Source organism: Notechis scutatus, chromosome 1 (genome assembly GCF_049901735.1).
Source record: "Notechis scutatus isolate UNSWTSFEM ecotype Mainland chromosome 1, rNotScu1.2, whole genome shotgun sequence".
NCBI lineage: Eukaryota > Metazoa > Chordata > Lepidosauria > Squamata > Elapidae > Notechis > Notechis scutatus.
This window is the reverse complement of record NC_142009.1, coordinates 905,575-927,707: the sequence shown is the minus strand read 5'-3', so window position 1 is coordinate 927,707 and position 22,133 is coordinate 905,575. Positions and strand designations below refer to the sequence as shown.

Genomic DNA, 22,133 nt, shown 5'->3' with positions numbered 1-22,133 from the left:
TCACCTCTTAAAGATGCAGTAATTTTCTTACCTTCTTTTTCAATTAAGCAAGTATCTCCCCTAAAGGTAACTACGTATCCTAATCTAACCAACATTCTTGCCCTTTCAATTTTGGTTTGATATTTTTGATTCTTGCTCCTAACAAGCATTGACTTCAATTAAGTTTTCACTGTTTTTTTAGAATGCTCTAGTGCGGGCTGTACAGTGCAGAGACCACGTAAATGGGACAAGTGTATAAAGAAACAAGAAAGACACCTGGATGTTGTTGATTTTTTTTTCTTTGAAAATGTTTCTCTTCTCATCCAAGAAGCTTCTTCAACTGATGAGAAGCAAAAAAAAAAAAAAAAATCAAGAACATCCAGCTGCCTTTTCAAAAAAGCAACAACCATGGCCATCTCTTTTTTTATAAGTTTTTTATTTTTATAACAACAAAAAAACAAACATGTAAAACCTTTCTGTTCCACAGTGTGTCATTCTAATCAGCATTTTATATTGTATATATCACTCATTCTATTATCCTTAGCTTTATAATTATTGACTTTCAATAATATATTTCAAATTCATTTTCTTCCTCTATCTAACTCATCCATTTATCAATAACAATACCTTATCCTATAATTAGATAACCTGTTCCTTCGTGAGGGGGAGTGGGTGCCATCTCTATGGACAAGCAAGAAAGAGGGCAGACCAAGCTTGCCCCCCCTTTTAGAACCCCGGTCACGGATCTGACTTAGCTCCACCTTGTCCTGGTAGTTCCAGGCGGCTCATGTTCCTTTAAGGGATTTCCTCCCACCCACCCACCCCACCCCACCAACCTGAGAGCCAGAGAGGGGATGGAGGGTGAGAGCAGTCGGGCACCAGAGTTGTCTCGCATAGGAGTGGCTGCTCAGGAGGTGAGTCCAGCCTGGGTGCGAGGGGGGCAGCCCTGCCCAGAGCTAAGGCAGGGCCTGGGGCAACCAAGGGAGGGTTGGGCCCCTCGGTGCATAGTCTGGGCAACCGAGGGGAAACTAGCCAAGAGAATGCTGGGGGGTCCAGACCATGCAAAGTGATAAGCGGGGGTGGGGGGGGAGACACGTGTGTTCAGAGAAGGGATGCCGGCTGGCAGCCATGAGCGGCAGGTCTGGCAATGCCCAGAGAAGGGACCACAGAGCCCGGAGGGGCCCTCAGCTGCGGGTCCCCAAGGCAGCTTGGGCCATGAACTGAATGTCTAACCCATCCCCAGCTAGATTGGGAGTGGGGGGGGGAGAGTTCCTGGTCGAAAGCATGGAACTAACTTGGAGTAGGATCATCCCACTTCCCAAAAGGGCGGGTGGGAGGGAGGTGGGCTGTGCCTGGGGTCCTTCTCTGCCCCTCCCCCATTTAGTAATGGGAGCTGATCGGAAATCCCCCCCGTCTTTCTGAGCCTGCCACAGGGGGAGGAGCAGCCCTGGCCTGGCCCCCCCTCTCCTGCACTTCCCAGCTGAACATGTTCCCCTTCCTCCTCTTGAAAGCCCGTGATCTCTTCCAGCCCGAGGTTTAAGGAGACAAAAATGACCAAAGAGATCCAGTCTGGTCTAATGGTTAAGGCCCTGGGCTAAACCAGGAGGCAGTGAGTTCTAGTCCCACCTTGGCATCAGAGCAGCTAAGACACTCTGGGCCAGTCCGGCTCTCTCTGCTCTAGCACCAAGCCCGAATGATGGGTCAGCACTCAATTGACTGGGAGCGGGAACGGATCCTGCACCTGTGGGAAAACACTAAGAGGGGTGGGGAATGGAGACATGGAAGAGAACACAAAGTGGTTGCGATAACCAAGGTTGGAGGCAAATGAACCTAATTTGGTCCGTCCCCACGCTCACCCTCTTTTGGGATGTGAGCCTGCCCAGGATCTGCCTCTGGGCAGGAGAGGAGGAGGAGGCCAGGTTGCGGCTCTGAGGATTTTGGCTCCAAATTGCCTCACCTGCTCCGCACTGTCCCCGGGCGGCTCATTGACATGCAAGCTGGCCAGGGGGACGGAGAGGCCCCCATCAAACGTGGCATTGTCTGCTGTCTGGACTGCCTCCCTTTCACCAATGGGCAGGGATGCCCCTGCCAGGCAGCAACCCCCTCTCCTTCGGAGGCACACAAAGGCAGGCGGCCCTTTCCCACTGCCTCACAGACAACCCCCTCCAGTGGGGGGCAGGGAGGAGCCACCTGCTGCATCGAATTTCTCGTGGCCTCTCCTCTCCCCCCCGCCTTAGCAGCCCTCAAAGGTTGTTTATGTGGCAGGAAGAGAAGGTGCCTCTGCCAAGCCTTGGCTAGTGCGCTGCAGGACTCCCCCCGTGGAGAGGCACCTCGGCTCCCCTGGCGGGAGAACAGCTGCCAGCAGAGTCAGGAAGTGAACCAGCCCCAGGGTGGGGGGTGAGGGGAGCTTCCTTCCCGGCCCAGGTGCACCACAGCAATTCTTACCTGGCAGATTGGCATCCGTAATCAGCCCCTGCCCTTCCTCAGCTGCCAGCTCCCCCTGACAAAGGCTTGGCTGAGCACGGCAGAGGGAAGCCCCGGAGGCCAGCCCTCTATGGTGGGGAAGGCCCCACCCTGGGGCCCCTCTGGGGACAAAGAGCAGGGTGGCCAATCTTATTTCTAGGTAGTTATTGGGTTTTTGTTCCGTGAGTGTGTATGCGTGCACCTTTTGAACTCCTGGCAACTTCCCGCACTAGTCCCCGCAGTTTTCCTGGCAAGGTTTTTGCCATTGTCTCCTTCCTAGGGCTGAAAGAGAATGGCTGGCCCAGGTCTTAAGGCAGGACTAGAACTCACAGTCTCCTGGTTTCTAGCCTTAACGCTACACCAGACTGGCTCTCGTCGTCACTGGGCTTATAAACCTCCTCAATGGGGCTTTGCAAAGCTGGGGACTGAAAAAATAAACAATAAATGAATAACCAGCCATTTGCGCGGCAAACCGGCTCTGGGACCTGCTTCTCCATTCAAAGGGTTGCAGAGGCCAACGGAGGCCTTCGGAGCTGTCTCAGGTGGACGCCATGTAATCCCCTCAGGTAATTTGGGCCACGAGGTGTGTCTCTTGGTCTGCCTGCCTGCCTCTCTCTTGAGGCTTCCTAGTTGTGCCAGGGAGGTTCTTGCTGGCAGGCGAAGCATCTGTAGTTCTGCCACGTGAGAGGTGGGCCTCCTGTGCCTCAACAGCCCTTTGTGGGGGGCCGTGCTGGTCCTCAGGGCTCCAGACCCAGGAAGCAGAGAGCAGGGACGTGTCCTGCTCTTTCTCTCCATATCCAGGTCCATCCAGCCATGGGACCACCAGGCATCACCTCAAGGCCGGCCCTGGAGCGACAGACAGCACGGCCCGTGGCTGGCGGTGGAACCTGCAGCCGGACTGCCTTGGCCACCGTCCTCACCAGCACCGCAGCAGCCCTATGTGTGGGCATCCTTGTGTGTGAGTGGCTTTGAAATGGGCTTGGGGGTCACCCTGGGGTCCCCAATGGAGCTTAAAGCCCCCCACAAAAGGTATGGTGCACCATTGGACTGAAAGAGAAAGAGCCCTTGGGTGGTGGGACCAGGAACCTCCCCCCTTTCTTGTCCTCCCCCGCCCAACCGAGCAGCGCCAAGCATCCCTTGCCGTACCTGGACTGAGCCTTTCCCCCCTAGACCAGCAGCACTTGCGGGGCAGAGCTAGTGAAATGGAGAAGGTGCACTTCCTGGGACCTGCCAGCTGAACATGCTTAAGGAGAGGGATCTGGTGGGCCTGGCACCCTCTGGGAAAGGAGGCAGGGAGCAACCGCATCACTTGCCTTGGGGGAAACGGGAGCGGGGCGGTGGGGGGTGGAGGACACTTGCAAAGGTGACGGGGCGGGGGGGATGTGTGTCTTCGGAGGATGGCAAAGCAAAGGGCAGGGCTAGGGAACCTCTTGGCTAGACGAGGAGAGTCTAAATTCGTTGCTCACCTTGTGCCAGGACCCTTCTGTGGCATCCGTGCCACGAGGAGCCTGGCAGCTGGCCTGCCCATCCTTTCAGCACTGGCTCTCCCCTGGCTAAGATCGCAGGCAGCCCCAAAGGGTGGCAGGGCCCTGGCAGCTAAGCAGCTGGGTCAGCTGTCAGGGGTTGGGTGGGCCAGGTACCAGGCAGGGCTCAGAGGGGCTCTTGGCATCGATGGCTCTCTCCTGCGGCAGATCTCCTGGGGAAGCGAGAAACCCACTTCGAGCACAGGGCGGAGCTGCGAGGGATCCCCTACCGGAGCAGTTTGCAGCAGCCCAGTTCTGGCTATTCCCGCCTGCTGACCCCTGTTCTGGAGCAGCTGGTAAGGACCCCATGCCCCCTCCCCAAGAGGGTGAGCTGTGGGTGAGCCACTGGGAAGGGCCGTCCATTCAGCGTTCCCCGGGAGTGCAGCTCCCACCCGCTCCGGGAAGGGTGGCTGTGCACAAGACTGGTCAGACCGTCCAAGGCTGGCAGAACTGTTCCCAGGTGAGGCCCCTGGTTCCCGGCTGTCCAACCCTGGTGGAAAGCCGAAGGGAAGGGGCTGGAGAAGGGAGGGGAGGGCTGAGGGGATGCATCCTGCCAGCTAGCTTGGGGTTTGCAATGGCTCCTCTAAGCCCCAGGCTAGGCACCCATTTGGCTAATTGCTTGAGGGGGCAAATGGTCTGGATCTTTTCTTGGGGCAAAGAGGCTGCTCTGAAACTGGGACTCCCTGCTTGATTGTGGCTCTGATGGGCACAGCAGCAAAGCCAACCTGCTCTCTTGTTCTCCTGTCTGGCCGTTCAGTTCAAAAGCAGCTTTCAGAACTCGCCCCTGGACGGCAGCTGCTCCAGGTGTACCGTCGTGCAATACAGGTGGGCAGGGGCAGGAAGGCTGGCCTGGGGGGGAGGCTCTCCTGCCAGAAAGAGAAGGTAAGGACTTCTTGCTTCTGCTTGGCAGGGAGGGCAATGCCAGCCTCATTGTCCACTTCCACCTCGGCTTCTCTCCACCGCCGCCCAGCCCTGGCATGGAAGAGGATATCCTGAGGCGGGGACTGGCAGCAGCTGTGGGCATCAGGGTGCCCACCTACGGTACCATCTCGGCTGCCTCCCTCCTGGGTATCCCTGCATTCTTTCTGGCCCTTTGGCCCAGGGCTGACTGGGGTGGTGTGTGCTCCTAATTAGCTCAGTCCCTTCCGTGCTGCTGACCTGTGCCCACACTCTGATTCCCCCCACTTTCCAGCAGGTCCACAGGACCCCACCTTCTCGAGCCCAGAGCTCAAGTCAGGTAGGCTGGTCGACTGTGGAACCAGTCTGGGATCCTGGTTTTGGGGCCCCCAGCCCCACGGGCAGCATTGGGGACTGGGGCCCGTTTGGCCTTCGGCCTAGTCCTTTGAGGGCAGAAGCAAGGGGGTGGAAAAGGGCAGCCAAACGGCTCTCCCAAAAGCCCAGGCTGTTGAGGGCAGAGATTTCCCACCTCAATTAAAGGAGGGGCTGAGCACCCTGGCTGGACCCCCCAATGATGTCCAGTGACTCCCCCACTGCATTTCCCCCACCCCCAGCGTCTGTGCCGAGGGGAGCCAATTCTGCCCCTGTTGTGTTCACAGGAAGGTGTCCGGGGGAGGCCTTTGCCTGCCACAATGGCCAGTGTGTAGCCCCAGGAAGCGTGCAGTGCAACGGCTGGAAAGACTGCCGAGATGGCTCTGATGAGGCCGGATGTGGTGAGTCTCTCACCGCTGGGGCTGCTGGCCTCACTACCTCTGCAAAGCTGGGGATTCTCCAGGCTGCCCCGGATCTCCCTCAGAGGAGGACGGGCACAGACTGGGGGTGCCTCCCTCCAGGGAGGGCTGAACCCCACAGAGCGCAGGACCCAGAGTGCAAAGATGATTGACCTCCGTGGGAGGCAGGGCAGCATCTCCAGAGAGGCTACTTTTCCGGGGGGGGGGTTGGGGGGGCATGAAGAGAGGCACCCAGCCTTAGGAAACCAGAAGGGGGCTGTTAGTGGGGAGGGGGGGGCTCCTTGTGCACGAGCCTAAAGAGAGGGACGGTATTCAGGGGATTTGGAGCGGTTCAGGAGAACCTCTAGGGAAAATTTTAAGTGGCCCCGCCCGCCCGCCCGCCCCCACTCCTACCACTCCCATCTTGTGTTGTTCCTTTAGCTCAGCTGATTTGCGTGGCAGAGCCGATTGCCGCGCCTCAGCCGAGCTAAGGTCAGTCTTGCTGTTTTCTGTGCATATGCACAAATAGAATCTCTGTATTGACCAGGTGTGGCTGGACACACAAGGAATTTGTCTTGGTGCAAATGCTCTCAGTGTACGTAAAAGAAAAGAGACGTTCGTCAAGAATCATCAGGTCCAACACTTAATGATAGTCATAGGGCACAATAAGCAATCAAATCATACTAGGAAACGGTCAATATAAATTATAAGCACACAAGCCACAAAGTTACAGCCATACAGTCACAAGTGGGAGGGGATGGGTGATAAGGAGTGATGGGAAGATTAATAGTGATAGTAATGCAGACTTTGCAAATAGTTGAGCAGTTTTGAGGGAATTGTTTAGCAGAATGATGGCTTTTGGGGAAAAACTCTCCTTGTGTCTAGTTCTTCTGCTGTGCAGTGCTCTATAGCGTCGTTTTGAGGGAAGGAGTTGAAACAGTTTCTGTCCGGGATGTGAGGGGTCTGTAAATATTTTCACAGCCCTCTTTTTGACTCAGGGTGCAGGATACAGGTCCTCCATGGAAGGCAGGTTGGTAGCCATTGTTTTTTCTGCAGTCCTAATTATCCTCTGAAGTCTGTGTCTGTCTTGTTGTGTTGCAGAACCAAACCAGACAGTTATAGAGGTGCAGATGATAGACTCAATAATTCCTCTGTAGAACTGGATCAGCAGCTCCTTGGGCAGTTTGAGCTCCCTGAGTTGGCACAGAAAGAACATTCTTTGTTGTGCTTTTTTGATGATGTTTTTGATGTTAGGTGTCTGTTAAGCCTGGATTCCCCAACGGGTGTTAAGGAAAACAAACTAAACAGAATGTGCAGCGAAGTCAGATAGGAAGACAGGTAAATGTGTGAGATAAGTTTTCTAGTTAACACGCAGTAAAAATACAGATACACTTGTGCTATCAAAAATATAGTTTATTCCATTTAAGAATTATAGCATAGTCAAAATAAACGGTCCATTAGTTATATATCAATTTCAGTCAAATCTTGTCAGGGATACTCTATTTGCAAAGTCCGTGTTGAATAGCCAATGTCAGTTCACTTACAATAAATCAGTCCAATCTTTATCTTCTCTCCGTTGAGAAATATCAACACTCCTTCTTCTCTCCCCGTTCCAGCAAGAACGCAGTCATCAATCCATCCAGTAATTAGGGATCAGTAAGCCAGAGAGAGCGAGCTGCAATTGCCTCGCTTCTTATATAGTGCTTTTACAACCACACCCTTAATTACATTCTTGCAGTTAAAGTTATACACACTTTAACTAACAAAGCATGATACCTTATTTATTATTTTTACCCAAACCAGTTAGGGTAAACAATGTTATCCCTAACAGTGTCCATTTTAGGTCTTGGAATATGACAGAACCTAGAAAATTGAAGGTCTCTACTGTTGATACTGTGTTGTCTAGTATTGTAAGAGGGGGTAGTATGGGGGGGGGGGAATTGCACGTTGGGCACCACCCCAGGGAAGGTAAGAAACAGCTAGTGGTTGGCTGTTGGTCCTACTTGTGTGCCCACGAAGCAGGAGGCAGAAAAGTTCAGCAAGGCCTTCTCCTCCTCCTCCTCATTTTGTCAGCCCAAGGGCAGGGGGTGGGGAGAAAAGGTACATACATAGGCAATAGCCCTGACTTGCAGCATCGATCATATGACTGGGCGTGACCATCTCGATGTCACTCACAGCAAGGTGCTGCCCACCAAGTCACATGACCACTTAGCCAGGCCCACAGAACCAGTGGTGGTAAATTTTTAATCCCATAACTGCTTATTCTGTCCTTTGAAGGCATAAGGGGCATCAACTCCCAGCAATAGTAGAATTTCTGCTTCTGGATCTAGAGCAGGAAAGTGATGAGCCAGGTGCTTCAGGTGAGGAATGCTGCTTGCTACCTCGGGTGTTGCGATCTGGCTGTGGTCATTTGGTATCCCATCCCATTCTAACACAGGCGGCAGTGAGAACCGGGAACTTCCATCTAATGACTCTATACAGAGTCCAGTAGCTCTTCTCCCCGCTGTACTTTGTGGTACGGTGCACATTGATATCATGAAGTAAACTTTGTCCTGTTGGACATCGAAGAGGTCGAAGAATGCGGATCTGGCCAGGGAGCAGGTGCTTTGAGTATGCACTATCATGTACATCTTCACGGCTTCTTCCGGGCATCCGTCAGGGTACATGTTGGCTAGACAGATCGGATGACACGAACAAGGGTGTAGTGAGTCGGCGCACACTGCCGTGCAGTTGGCACTGTTTTGGTTGCATTTTGGCAGCCTGCTGAGGAACCTTGTTCAAAGGAGGGTTAGGAATTGTCCGCTGTGGTGTATCGGAGTCTGGATGCAGAGCGGCTGGGTGCATGTCACTTTTGCATATGTGACATTGCACTGGCTGTGTAGTATTTGGTCGAGTGTTTGGACTCGCAACACTTGAAGCAGAATCTGTATTCCCTTAACAAGGACTTCCTTAGGCGCAGAGGTTTCTGTGCAAATGAGTGACACCTGTTCAGCGGGTGTGGAGCGTTGTGTATTGGACAAAACTGGACGCTCTTTGTTGTCGGAGGCTTCGATTGGGTTGGGGCCGACGAGTTAGCGGCCAAACTCTTTATGGTTGAGGAGTCGACCTGGGTCTTATGGACAGCCAAGGGTTGTGCCATTGCAGTGTGCGTAGGGCCTGTGGACGGCACATAGTTGCTGATGGATCTTTTTTAGTTGGAGGACTAACATCTCTGAGTCTGCAGGTCCGGGGGTCGTTGCACGATGTTGCCTGTGGGCCACCAATTCTTTGAGAAGGGTAAAGGGAGTACCTTTGTGGCGACCCTTGGCCATGAAGGCCTCAGAAAACTGGATCCACTGTTCAATTAGCACCTGCGGTTTTCTAATGATTGTGCTTTGCATTTTGAAGTGGTCAAGACAAGCGAGTCCCGGTACCTCGGGATCCCGTTGTGCCGCTTTCAGCTGTATAAGTATATTAGAGAGGTCCCTGAGCTAATGAGGCTTATCAATAGGAATTTTAGGGAAGCTGTTGAGGTGATCCAAGAGCGATGATTCCACCTCTGTGGGAGAGCCATACTCTTCATCAAGTCTTTTCCACGTCAACCGAAGGGCAGTGTCTAGGTCGTCTAAGTGGGATGCATAAAGTTCCTTCGCTACTCTGGCAGACCGTGGCCCCAGCCATGCTATCAAGTGGACGAGTACTTCATCGGGCTTCAGGCGTGCTGCCTGAATGTTGCGCAGGAAAATTCTCTTCCATAGCAGATATCCTCTGCCTGGCTCGTCAGAGAATTTGTATACGCCGTTGGCGGCCAAATCCAGCTTTCCTCTCCTTAGTGCCAACTCTCTCCAGTATGCTGGAACGTCTGCTGAGATGGAGTAAGGGCTGTGTGTGAGGGGCATTGAAACAGAGGGTTCTCCCCTTGGATTCTCGTAGAGTAGGTCTGGGTTGTATCCCGACGATGGGTCGTAGTCTTCCTCCCAGTACTTACTGAGAAGGTTGTTCTGCCATTCCATAGATGATGGTGGAGCTTCACGTTGCTGTGTAGGCCAGCCGTGGTTATCTACCCGTGAACTCGAGTAGTGCTGAGGTTGTGGCAAGAATGCCACTGCCTGTGGATTGAATGTGGCAGTTGTCGCTTGAAATATGTCTCTCTGTTGAGAAATCTGCATAGCAACTGGTGGGTTAATTTGCTCGCTCTCTAGGACTGGAGGTGTAGGGTTAGGTTTGATATTTTGGGGAAGGGAAAGTTGCTTGGCCAGCAGGTCTTGGGACATTGGGGTAGGTCTGCTGCCTTTGGAAAGGGAGTCTCGAGTCTTAGGTCTTACGACGTCAGTTTTCTGACTGGCGTGTAAAGTCTGTAGTTTCTCCTTCTCTCCCTTGGTTCTGGGAGACTGCCAACTAACCGTGCCAGTTCCACCTGCTTGTTTCATAGTGAGTGCTACTCATCCATGTAGGCCTTGACCTGTGTGTCTGGGCTATCTTCTCCTAACTCTTCAAGGTCGAAGTTGAAGGAGGCGTTGTCGGCCACCTTCCGCAATGCTGCAGCCCGCGCTGTTTTTGCTGCTGTCTCTCTTTGTCGTTCAAGCAACTCCACTTGGCCCTGAGTTTTGGCCATTTCTGCCTGTTGGTTGGCCTGAGCTTTGGCCATTTCTGCCTGTTGGTTGGCCATTTCTGCTTTCTGCCGTGTCACCTCCGTCGTGATACGCAAATCTGCTTCTGCTACCGCCACTTCTATATCAGCTTCTGAAGCTCGGTCAGCGTAACTTGCTGCTTTGGAGGCCTTAAATGCGACACTGTGAAGGGAGATAGTGAGAGCCAGCAACAGAGATTTGCCACAAGATGCTGGAACCTGCTTGAGATCTAGCCAGTTTGGGATGGAGGGAGGTGGCTTTCTTAGATACAGATAATCAGAATTGGAAGGGACCTTGTAGGTCATCTAGTCCAACTCCACCCCTGTATAAGCAGGAGACCCTACACCATTTCTGACAAATGGCAGTCCAATCTCTTCTTGAAAGTCAACTGATGGTGCTCCCACAACTTCCGAGGGCAAGCTGTTCCATTGGTTGATTGTTCTGTCAGGAAGTTTCTCCTTGTTTCCAGCTTAAATCTCTCCTTGTTCAGTTTCCATCCATTATTATTCCTTGTCTGGCCTACAGGTGCTTTAGAAAATAGCTTGACCCCCCTCCTCCTCTCTGGGGCAGCCCCTCAAATATTGGAAGACCGCTATCATGTCTCCCCTGGTCCTTCTCTTCCCTAGACTAGCCAGGCCCAGTTCCTGCAACCGTTCGTTGTATGTTTTAGCCTCCAGTCCCCTCATCATCCTGGTTGCTCTTCTCTGTACTTTTTCTAGAGTTTCAACATCTTTTTTTATAATGTGGTGACCAAAACTGGATGCAGTACTCTAGGTGTGGTCTTACTAAGGCTTTATAGAGTGGTATTAGTACTTCCCTTGATCTTGACTGTATCCCTCTGTTAATACAATTTAGGATTGCATTAGCTTTTTTGGCTGCTGCTGCACCCTCCTGGCTCATATTTAGCTGGTTGTCCTCTAAGACTCCAAGATCCCTCTCACAGTTACTGCTATTGAGCCTGGTTTCACCCAGTCTATATGTGTACTTCTGGTTTTTCTTGCCTAAGTGTAGGACTTTACTTTTCTCTATATTGAATTTCATTTTATTAGATATCGCCCAGTTCTAGTCTGTCAAGATCCATCTGGATCTTGAACCTATCTTCTTGGGTGTTAGCTATTCCTGCCAGCTTAGTATCATCTGCAAATTTGGTAACTTCCCCTTCTATACCCTCATCTAAGTCATTAATGAAGATATTGAAAAGTACTGGGCCTAAGACGGAACCTTGTGGCACCTCACTGCTTACTTCCCTCCATGTAGACTTAGCCCCATTAAGGACTACTCGTTGAGTACGGTTTGCCAGCCAGTTGCGAATCCATCTCGTGGTGGTGCTATCTATTCCACTTTTTTCTTGCCTACTAAGAAGTAGGTTGTGGTCTACTTTATCAAATGCCTTGCTGAAATCTAAATATATTATGTCCACAGTATTTTGCTGGTGTACTAATTTAGTCACTGTGTTGAAGAATGAAATAAGATTGGTTTGGCATGATCTGTTTTTAACAAACCCGTGCTGACTGCTAGTTATTACTTTACTTGTTTCTAGATGTTGTCAGATCTGTTTTTTTATTATCTTTTCCAGTATCTTCCTGGGTATTGATGTTAGGCTGATTGGTCTATAGTTTCCTGAGTCTGTTTTTTCCCCCCTTTTTTGAAGATGGGAACCACATCAGCTCTTTTCCAGTCCTCTGGTAGTTCTCCGGTGCTCCAGGATTTTTGAAAGATATGGTGCAGTGGTTCTGAGATGACCTCTGCCAGCTCCTTTAAAACTCTGGGATGTCATCCATCAGGCCCCAGTAATTTGTTTTCATCAAGATCAGACAGGTGTTCTCTTACTATTTTTTTGCTTATTTTAACTTTTATTTCTGGTCTGTTTTTTACAGTTATGTTTTTTTGTGTGAAGACAGATGCAAAGAATGAGTTAAGCAGTTCTGCTTTCTCTCTGTTGCCTGTTACTTCCTTGCCATCTTCTCTCTTTAGTGGACCGACTGCTTCCTTGATTTTTTTCTTGTTATTTATATGTTGGAAGAAACCTTTTTTTATTATCTTTGACTTTTGTTGCAAGTCTTTGTTCTGAGCTTTTGCTATCCTGACTTCGTCTTTGCAGATTCTGGCTATCTGCTGATATTCTGCCTTAGTTGTATGTCCTTCTTTCCATTTTTTGTACTTGTCCTTTTTTTCTTTCAATTTGCCAGAGAGATCTTTGTGTAGCCATGCTGGTTTCTTCTTGGATTTCTTGTTTTTCTTTCTCAGTGGTATTGTGCTGGTCTGGGCTTCTAGGATCATACATTTTAGAGTTGCCCAAGATTCTTGAGTTGTTTTAGGATTCTCATCCATGGAATCTTTCCCAAGTTCTCTCTGAGTTTATTGAAATCAGCACTTTTAAAATCCAAGACTCTGGTGTCATTATGTTCTGTTGCTTGTGTTTGTGTTATGTTGAATTCTAGTATGACATGGTCACTCTCACCCAAGGTTCCTGCAGTTTCAACTCCCTCCTTCTTCTCTGTAAGAATTAAGTCCAGTATGGCTGTCCCTCTAGTTTCACCCTCTACCTTTTGGACAACAAAGTTGTCAGCTAGGTTGGTCAGGAACTTATTTGATTTCTCACTTGGAATAGTGGAAGGAAGACACATGTGATTGAGGAGCTATGTCGGATGTGCCCCACTCCCTTGACACTACTTCCAGCCGTAGCGCGTTGTTGAGCACTGCCTGGAGGGCATTTTTGCCTTTCTTAATGCATTCTTTGTGTTCCTTGTTAATCTCACTGAAGCCTTGAATGTGCACTTGGAGCTTTGGGTCACCCAGCTTTGACTGGATGTACTTGAGTTTACTTTCGCTGTCTTTCCATCCGCAGGAGAAGGTCATCTAGGTAGTTCTGCACTGTGCGGATTGTTGGGGCTTTGCAGATATCCAGGAGCTCCAACCATAAGTCTGTATAGTAGTGATACTGCCTGTCCCAATCCCTCCTATAGCATGCCTCCATAGGTTCAGTGAGCTTCCTATGCTGTCTGAGGTCATAGGCTTTCTGAGGTATTGCTGCTTCTCCCGAGGTTTGGACATGTAAAACTGGGTTTTGGGAGCCAGGCTCCATGTCTACATCGAGGGTGGGTGGAGGGTTTGAGTCCTCTGGTACATCAGAGACATCTGTCATGGCGGAAGAAGTTGCCATGCTTCAAATTATCAAAAGGTGAATTTTGGAAAATTTAGAGGTTTTCCAGGCAATGCCCTTTATTTCCACTAGGGTGCGCTGCAAGCAAGTAGCAGAACGTAGGAACTTCTGCTAAATTCAGTACTTGACCATGTAGGTGGCGTTGCAGGCGTGTTGCTGAATTTGAGAAAATTCAGAAAATTTCAGTGGTTGACCACTAGAGATGTGCGTTGCAATGTGTGGGAGATGCTGACAAAGCACACTGGTTGGCTGCTAGGGGGTGCGTTGACAAGTCTGAAAGACGTGGTCGCAGAGCGCAAAATGGCCTGTCGGTGGTACTTGCTAGGTCTGTAAGTCATTGGTGCGGTGCACAGTTTTGCCCTGGTAGTGATACTTGCTAGGTCTGGAAGATACTGGTGTTGCATACAGGTTGGCCTCTTCAGTGATGGAGCTTGAGTTGAGTTGAGTGGCAAAAGTAAAAAAAAAAATTTGAATTCTCTGTGAAATTTCTACTTGACCACCAGATGGTGCTATAGGCTGGCAGTTGAATGGTAGCCGATTAGATTGGAAGGAAAAGTCATTAAATATACAGAATACTTTTGTACAAAGTAATTTAAGAAATGTAATAATACTGTAATCCATTGCATAAATGCTGTGGTTAGATAATTTCTCTTTAGACTGGCCTTTAAATTTTAAATTTTCAGTAAAGGGAAAAATCTTCTAGCTCTGTCATTAACTAGAAAGGCAAACTGCTTCTTTTGTTCAAATAGGCTGCTCGGATCAGACTTGGAGGGGGGGGGATGTGCTCTGTTGCTCTGGAGACAGCTCTCCACTAGTGATTTATGACCCCCAATAAACTGGCCAGAGACCTCTTTTATGACTTTGTTGCTTGGATACCAGGTTGTAAACTGGCCGTATAGGATTTTTTTAGGATTCTCTGGGCTGGAGAAATGCAGTTTCTGTGTTAGAGGGCACAAGAAAGATTCAGCAAATTTAAACAGGTTTTCAAACTTGAACAGAACTGTTTCCCCTGAGAGGCGCAATTTCTGGCTCTTCTTAGCTATTCACTCTCTCCTTGTTATGCAAATTGAGTCTTTGAGATAACAGATAAACAGAGAGGACTTTACTTGTTTGCCTCTTGTGAAATGGGGGATTCTTGGCCCCTCCCAACCATCCAAACACCCTGTAAAAACTTCCATTGCACAGAGAGAGAGAGAGAGAGAGAGAGAGAATTCAGGCAATCTGATTAGTTATATCTCTACCTTGGAGACTCAGATTAGCATTGTGCTTTGACTTGGGAATCCTGATTTCAATATACTTTGCTTTATCACACGAATTCAAATAGCTTTTACTTTTTGGGAGTCCAGATTCAAATTTCCACCATCTCTTTACTGAGGGTTTGCAGGAATTCAGATCTACTTATTTTATTATTCTGTCCTTTGATTCAATTGTTGAATATAAAGACAGATAACTCTACAAATTCTTCCATACAAAGTTTCTTTTATTGGATTATATTAGGTATCCTCAAGGTAACTCACAGTTATGTCGAGATGCATCTAATGTCCAATTCTTTGCATAGTTGAAATAATAGTGTAAAATGATGGAAATCTTTCCCCTATTTCATCCCATAGTAGTAGAGCCAAAGGAGAGACTGCACAATGCTAAGATCCAAGCAAGAGTGAAGAAACCTCCCCCAACCCACCAAGGGTCAATTCAGTGACCAATCAGGATTACAGATGTGACCACGTGACATGGACTACATTTCCCAGGATACCTTAACTACATTTACCATGAGGCATTCCCTTAAGGGGCCAGCTCCCAATTCCTAACTAAGTATCCCAATTCCCATATACTGGCTGGGCAGCACACTGCTTAAGAGCTAATCCTCACTCAAAATGTGACCAATCAGGCCGCAGTGACCACAAGCAGGAGGAAAACGGATGGCTGAAATATTGCTTTCGCCATGTCAGAAAAAGACAGGAATAATCTTCCCCTCTGACCAATTTCAAACTGCAGACCTGGAATAAAACTGGCGGGGGGGGGGGGGGAGGGGGCAAATGTGTTTAGGGCTTTCCTAACTTGCGAGAGGCTCTGAACCCCCAAATCGGAGCCAAAGCCTCTGCTGCGCAGGGCTGAAAGTGTGTGTGTGTGTGGGGGGGGGCTCTCCTGGACTCCCCCATTCACCAGCAGTCCCTTATGCTCTCTTGCAGACTGTGGGACCCGGCCAGCCATGCGATCTGCCACTCGGATCGTGGGGGGATCGGAGGCACTGCTGGGCGAGTTCCCGTGGCAGGTCAGCCTGAGAGAGAGCAATGAACACTTCTGTGGGGCAGCCATCCTGACCGCCAGGTGGCTGGTCTCTGCTGCACACTGCTTCAATGAGTAAGCCCGGGAGCCCTCTGTCACGGCTGGCACCCTCTGCAGTGGGTTGGCGCCAAGGGGAGGGAGAGGCTGGCGGGGGGGATGTGGCCAGGAAGGAGCAGCTCAAGGATGGAAGGAGGCAGTAGGGACACTCTGCTGCACATCCCTCGTTCAGGCTGGGGGGGAGCAGGTGGAAGCATGTGGGGTGTGTGTGGAGCTACAGCATGGGGAGGAGGGAGGAAGGAAGGGAGAAGAAGAGAAGAGGGAGGTGGGGGGAGGGGGTAGAAGAAGCCCCAAGCAGGAAGAAAAAGGGATGGATGACTGGGATGCCCGGTCAGGTCAAAAAAGTCAGGAGAACCACAACGGAGTGTGAGGTCACAAGTGAAAGATGGGCCTCACCCCAGGCAGGCATGCAAGGGACAGGGTGGCTTGCATTTCCCCCTCCCTCCCAGGGGGGAGGAGAGCCAGGGGAGACTGAAGCTGTCCCGTCGCAGGTTCCAGGACCCCCGCACCTGGATGGCCCAGGCCGGCAGCATCCGGTTGAGTGGCAGCGAGGGCAGCCGGGCACAGGCCAAGGTGCTGCGCATCCTCCAGCACCCCTCCTACAACGTGGAGAGCGCCGACTACGATGCAGCCCTGCTGGAGCTGGCAGAGCCCCTCCCCTTCGGCAAATACATCCAGCCCGTGTGCCTGCCAGCCCCCTCCCACTGCTTCCGCCCGGGCAGGAAGTGCCTCATCTCCGGCTGGGGGTATCTCAAGGAAGACTTCCGTAAGCGGGGTCCCTAGCGGTCAGGTGGAAAATAGGGTGGGGGGGGGGCACAGAAGGAATCCCCCAGCCAGGGCTGGAGCTGACTGGCCTGCCTCAAAGGGATGTTGCTGTCAATTCTGCCTCCATGTGTGAGGAGACCTCAGGACACCAAGCGGCCACCGCTGTTCCCACAGGCCCAGAAGGGAGACTCCTGCTCCCACACCAAACTCCCACACCAAACTCCTGAGCAAGGCCAGAGGAACCCCTGGATGCCCCTGCAAAGCTCCTGGTGTGTCCACTGCAAGGAGTGGGGGGGGGGAGGACAATCCAGCCAGACCAAAGCTCCTCCTCCTGCTGCAGGCACACACTCCGCCCAATGCAGCGCCCCAGACTCTGACCTCAGCCCCCAACCCCGCTGAATTACCCGGAGAGCAAGGCCAGGGTCCACTTAGCGTTCATCCTGCCCCTCCCCCAGTAGTGAAGCCGGAGCTGCTCCAGAAAGCCACGGTGGAGCTGCTGGACCAGGCTCTCTGCGGAAACCTCTATGGCGGCAGTGTGCTCACTGACCGGATGATGTGTGCTGGCTACCTGGAGGGCAAAGTTGACTCTTGCCAGGTAGGGCCCCCCCCCACAGAGCTCAGCAGGCTTTGGACAGACCTCTCTGCACAACAGGCGCCTCACCTTGGCTCTTTCCTTCCGCAGGGGACTCCGGGGGCCCCTGGTCTGCCAAGAGCCCTCTGGGCGCTTCTTCCTCACCGGGATAGTCAGCTGGGGCATTGGCTGCGCAGAGGCCAGGCGCCCCGGTGTTTACACTCGTGTGATCCGGCTCCGGGACTGGATCATCGAGACCACGGCCACATCAAGGAGCCCCACAGCTTCCACCATGCCAGGCCCTGGGCGCCATCCTTCAGCTCCAACCGTGGGCACAAGCGCAGCCGGCCTACAGCACCCTAGCTCCATCCCCAGCTCTGCTTCCCCAGCCTCAAGTAGGCCGGCAGCCACGAGCCCCCAGCCTTCAGGTAGGGCGGGCCTTGGCGTGCAGCTGGCAGGGAGCGAGTGGAGGTGGGGCAGCCCCTCCTGCATCCACCACAGCCGTCCCGTTCACGTGCAGAGTGCGGTCGGCGGCCTGGTTTCTCCAAACCTATGAAAATTGTGGGTGGCCTGGAAGCATCCCACGGGGAGGTCCCTTGGCAAGTCACCCTGAAGGAGGGTCTCCGGCATTTCTGTGGGGCCGTGATCATTGGGGAGCGATGGCTGCTTTCAGCTGCACATTGTTTCAACCAGTAAGTGTCGGTCAGTGGGAGCCCTTCGGAAAGGCTCGTCTCTGGGTTTCTCCCCTGAGGGGAAGTTTGAGCAGCTGCTTTTGTGGAGGGGCCTGTTCAGCAGGAGGGGGCAGCGGGGAACCCAAGGGAGGGGTGCCCCATTGGGGCCGAGGCACCCCTGGAAGTCGCCCGCCATTCTGCCTCATATCTGCCTCCCCCAAGGTGGGCTCTGCTCCATCCAGCCTGAACCCAGGGTGGGCAGGGTGCACGAAAGGGTGTGCAAAGGGTGTGCTCTGCCTCTGGGCAAACCGGGCACCGTTCCTGTTCCTGTATCGGCAGCACCAAGGTGGGACACCTCACTGCCTTCGCAGGCGGCACTTCACTCTCAGCCACGGACAGCTCTTCTGTGAAGGTCGGCATCCAACAGGTGGTGCTCCACCCTTCTTACAACCCCGCCCTCCTGGACTTCGATGTGGCAGTGCTAAAACTGGCCAGGCCGCTGCGCTTTGGCAGATACATCCAGCCCATCTGCCTCCCATTGGCTGCCCACCAGTTCCCCGTGGGCAGAAAGTGCCTGGTTTCAGGCTGGGGCAGCCTCCAGGATGGCAACGGTAGGAAGAACTTCCTCACAGTAGACGGGAACGGGCCTCAGGTTGTGCTCTGTGGGTAGAAGAGTGCCCTCCCCTTGTGCCCTGAACCCCATCGTTGGTCAAGAGCAATCTGTGCCACTCTGGGCCTGGGGTAGTTAGAAGTGGGGCTCAGGAGCTTTGGGCTGGTCCCTGTGAGGTCTCCTCCTCCTCCTCCTCTTCTTCCTCTTGGGCTTCCAGCTTCTCAGCCTGAAAACCTGCACCGAGCCGCAGTCGGGATCCTGGAGCAGGAGACCTGCGAAGGATTGTACAACGCTTCCCTCTCAGAGCGGATGATCTGTGCGGGGCTCCTTGAGGGGAAGATGGATGCCTGCCAGGTACCAGGAGCACTTTCTTCCCCCACCCTGGCCCTTTCAGGACACACACACACACACACACACACACACAAACCACAGGGAGGAGGGGGGCATAAAGGCTGAAAGGGCATTTTGGGAAGGGGTCACTATTTTCCAACAGCATTCAAGTTGGTTTTCCAATTTCAGTAGCGGCAGTCTAAAGGATGCGCAACCACGAGGCCCTCAGTGCTCTTGGAGCTTGGTGGTTTTCTTGCAGACTTTTCATAACTAGGTCTCATCAACAGTGCCAGACAGAAATAGGTGGGTCCAGCACTGAAGATGTTCCCTACTTGGGTCACGAAACACCTGCACGAAAACCACCCAGCTCAGAGAGCATCCATGACCCTGCCGTTCGATGTTCTGCACGGACTCTTCGCAGTCTCTCTCCCAGGCCTGACTGCTCACTCCACCCCTGCTGCTGCTGCTGCTGCTGCTGCTCCAGTTTCCCTGGACCCCTCCCCTTCCTTCGCCCTGCAGTTCAAAGGCTCTCTGGGCCTTCTCGGACTCTGGCGGTTGCGGCTTCTCTGTGCCACTACCGCTGGAGCAACCCACCGGCTCTCCGGGGCCAGATGCCAGGGCAGTGAGGGGAGCCCCTTCTCCACACCCCCTCCTCTGTGGGGTCCTGCTCCTGACATGCATCTTTGGTCTGTGCTGCCTGCTCCACTTTCCTTCCCAGGGGAGGCCTCGGCCTCCCTCTCCCACCTGCCCATTTGCCACTTTTTGCCAAGCAGGGAACTTGCGGCCAGCTCTCCAGGTGACCGGAGAGGGGGACGGTTAAGGGCCTCCTGCGCCCCCCCCCTCCCGAGCATTTAGGGCATTTTCGGGTCCAGGTCCCACTTGAGAACACTTTCAGCCTCCTCTATATACGGAGGAATTGCCTTGGCCATAACAGAAGGGGCATCCACCATTAAGCCACTGCACTTGCCAAGAGATGCTTCCTCCTGCCTTCTTTTCAGGGGGACTCGGGGGGACCCCTGGCCTGCGAGGAGACCCCGGGAACCTTCTACTTGGCTGGGCTGGTGAGCTGGGGCACTGGCTGTGGGCAAGCCAAGAAGCCAGGGGTCTACGCCCGGATCACCAAGCTCAAGAGTTGGATCCTAGGCATCATTTCATCCTGTCTCGGCACTGCAGAGCCCCTCAGATCCAGGACCCCCTCTGCCTCGACCGCCTCTGGCCTGGAGCAAAGCCCTACCAGCCTGGCCACATCTGGGCTGGAAGCCGGTGCCTCCAAAGCCACCCAGCCACCAGGTACAGGGCAGGAAGAAAAGGCTCAGTGCGTTAAGTAGGTGGGGTGTGCAAGCCAGCAGGGCAGGGAGACCTCAGCGGCTTTCCTCTCCTCTGCCACAATTGCTGGTGACAGGCAGCCTGCCAGGAAATGCCCTCAGGCAGAGCTGCCGGTCCTGACTCCACCTTGCAGCGCCTGCCCCGGGAATTCTGGCCCCCCTGTGGGGAAAAGGAGCCGGGCCTCTCAGCTGGACTCACCTGCTTAAACCCCCTCCCCCAGCTGTGCCGTGCACGCCCTCCACGTTCAAGTGCTCCAACAAGGTCTGCATTGGGAAAGCAAACCCCGAGTGCGATGGCATCATCGACTGCGGCAACGGCTGGGATGAGACTGGCTGCAGTGCGTACCTCCCTCCTGCTCCGACCCCCCTCCGGCCCCACGCACCTCCATTCCGCCAGGGCTGGTCCAGCAGGGAGGGAGGACTTTGGAAAAAGGGATGGACACGGAGATGTCGAAGGATGGGGGTCTCCCAATAGAGTGCTGGGAAGTCTCTGACGAGGGGCTGCCAGCCACTTCCCCTATGACCCCCCCATTGTACCCATCCTCTCCAAAGGTGGCTTTGGCCCAGCTGCACCCGAGGGGGGAACCCTGTGGCAGCACATGGGGGAAGGGGGAAGTGGGAGGAGGCAGGCTGGCCCTGGGTCAAGCTGCTAGGAGAGCGCTTCAGTTGCATCCATCAGGCGCTGGAAACAGGGCGTGCAAGTGGGGCGGCCCCCTCCCGCACCCATTCCAGCAGATGGGGGGGGGGGGGAGTTGCTGGGTTGGCCTGCCCTCCCTCCAGCCCCTGCTTTGGCCTTTTCCGGCAGACTGCGGCCTGGGCCCCCCGGCAGCCTTCAGCAAAATCGTGGGAGGCAGCGGTGCAGTGCAGGGCGAGTGGCCGTGGCAGGCGAGCCTGTGGCTACGGCGAAGGCAGCACGCGTGTGGGGCTGTGGTGATCGCCGAGCGGTGGCTGCTCTCGGCTGCCCATTGTTTTGACGCGTGAGTGGGAGGGGGGGACCGGAGGAGGGCCCAGACCCCTCCAAGCCACCCCCTTCTGTTCCTACTCCAGGCCTCTTGGGCTCAGGACCCTGCAGGGTTGCCCTGGCCAGGCCCGAGGGCGGGTGCTGAGCCCTCCAAAAGGAAGGCTGACAGACTCGCCTCTTGCAGCTACAGCAATCCCAGGATGTGGGTGGCTGTCCTGGGGACGCCCTTCCTGAGCGGCCTCGACGGACGAGTGGAGAAGATTGCCCAGATCCACAAGCACCCCTTCTACAACGGCTACATGCTGGACTACGACGTGGCCCTGCTGGAGCTGGCCACCCCCCTGCGCTACACCAGCACCGTCCGGCCCATCTGCCTCCCGGACCGCACCCACGTCTTCAGCGAGGGCAGGCCCTGTGTCATCACCGGCTGGGGCTCCACTAAGGAGGGGGTACGGATGTTCCCGAGAAGCCCTGTCCCCATGGGGCACAGCTCAATCCAAGGCCCCGGGGCCCACCAACCCCCCGTCAGACCGAGCCCAGGGGGTGTCCTGGCTTGGGGTCCTTCAGCTCAGGGTGGAAATGTGACCGGGGTGCTGGGGTGTGTGTGTGTGCGTGTTGCTACCCGCAGGCCTCACGAGCACGCGACTGCAAAAGGCGGCCGTCCAGGTGATCCGGGAGCAGGACTGCTGGAGGTTCTACCCCATCCAGATCAGCAGCCGGATGCTGTGTGCTGGCTTCCCACAGGGGGGCATCGACAGCTGCTCGGTGAGCCCAACCAGCATTGCCCTCTGGCCGCCAGGAATGGCAAAGGGCCTTGGGGTGCTGCTCTGCAGGGGGTGGGAGAGGCAGCCCCTCAAAGCCACCCTCCCCCCCCATCCTGTGCTCAGGGCTGCGGAGCCCTCATGCTTCCCCCCTCTTGCTCCCTAGGGAGATGCAGGTGGCCCCTTGGCCTGCAGAGAGCCATCTGGCCGCTGGTTCCTGGCAGGCATAACCAGCTGGGGCTATGGCTGCGCCCGGCCTTCCTTCCCCGGGGTCTATGCCAAGGTGACAGCAGTCCGGGGCTGGATTGCACAGAACCTCAAGGCGTAACCCCCTACTCACGGGGCCAGCAGGGGGGGCAAGGCCCACAGAGACGGACCCCCTCATAGTCCC

General features: G+C 53.7%; 1 protein-coding gene across 1 annotated transcript; it reads left to right on the top strand.

Moving 5' to 3' along the window:
- The first annotated feature begins 844 nt into the window (after positions 1–844).
- On the top strand, positions 845–22,103 carry TMPRSS9 (transmembrane serine protease 9). The gene is made up of 21 exons (XM_087955360.1): positions 845–893; positions 3,244–3,400; positions 4,134–4,261; positions 4,723–4,790; positions 4,876–5,033; positions 5,158–5,202; positions 5,522–5,635; positions 15,595–15,766; positions 16,240–16,514; positions 16,969–17,113; positions 17,196–17,512; positions 17,605–17,776; positions 18,095–18,366; positions 18,583–18,719; positions 19,694–19,985; positions 20,242–20,358; positions 20,826–20,997; positions 21,166–21,430; position 21,554; positions 21,610–21,746; positions 21,909–22,103. Exons 2-21 carry the CDS (start codon positions 3,256–3,258, stop codon positions 22,068–22,070), a joined length of 3,294 nt encoding a protein of 1,097 aa, XP_087811486.1. The 5' UTR covers positions 845–893; positions 3,244–3,255; the 3' UTR covers positions 22,071–22,103.
- Positions 22,104–22,133: the final 30 nt, after the last annotated feature.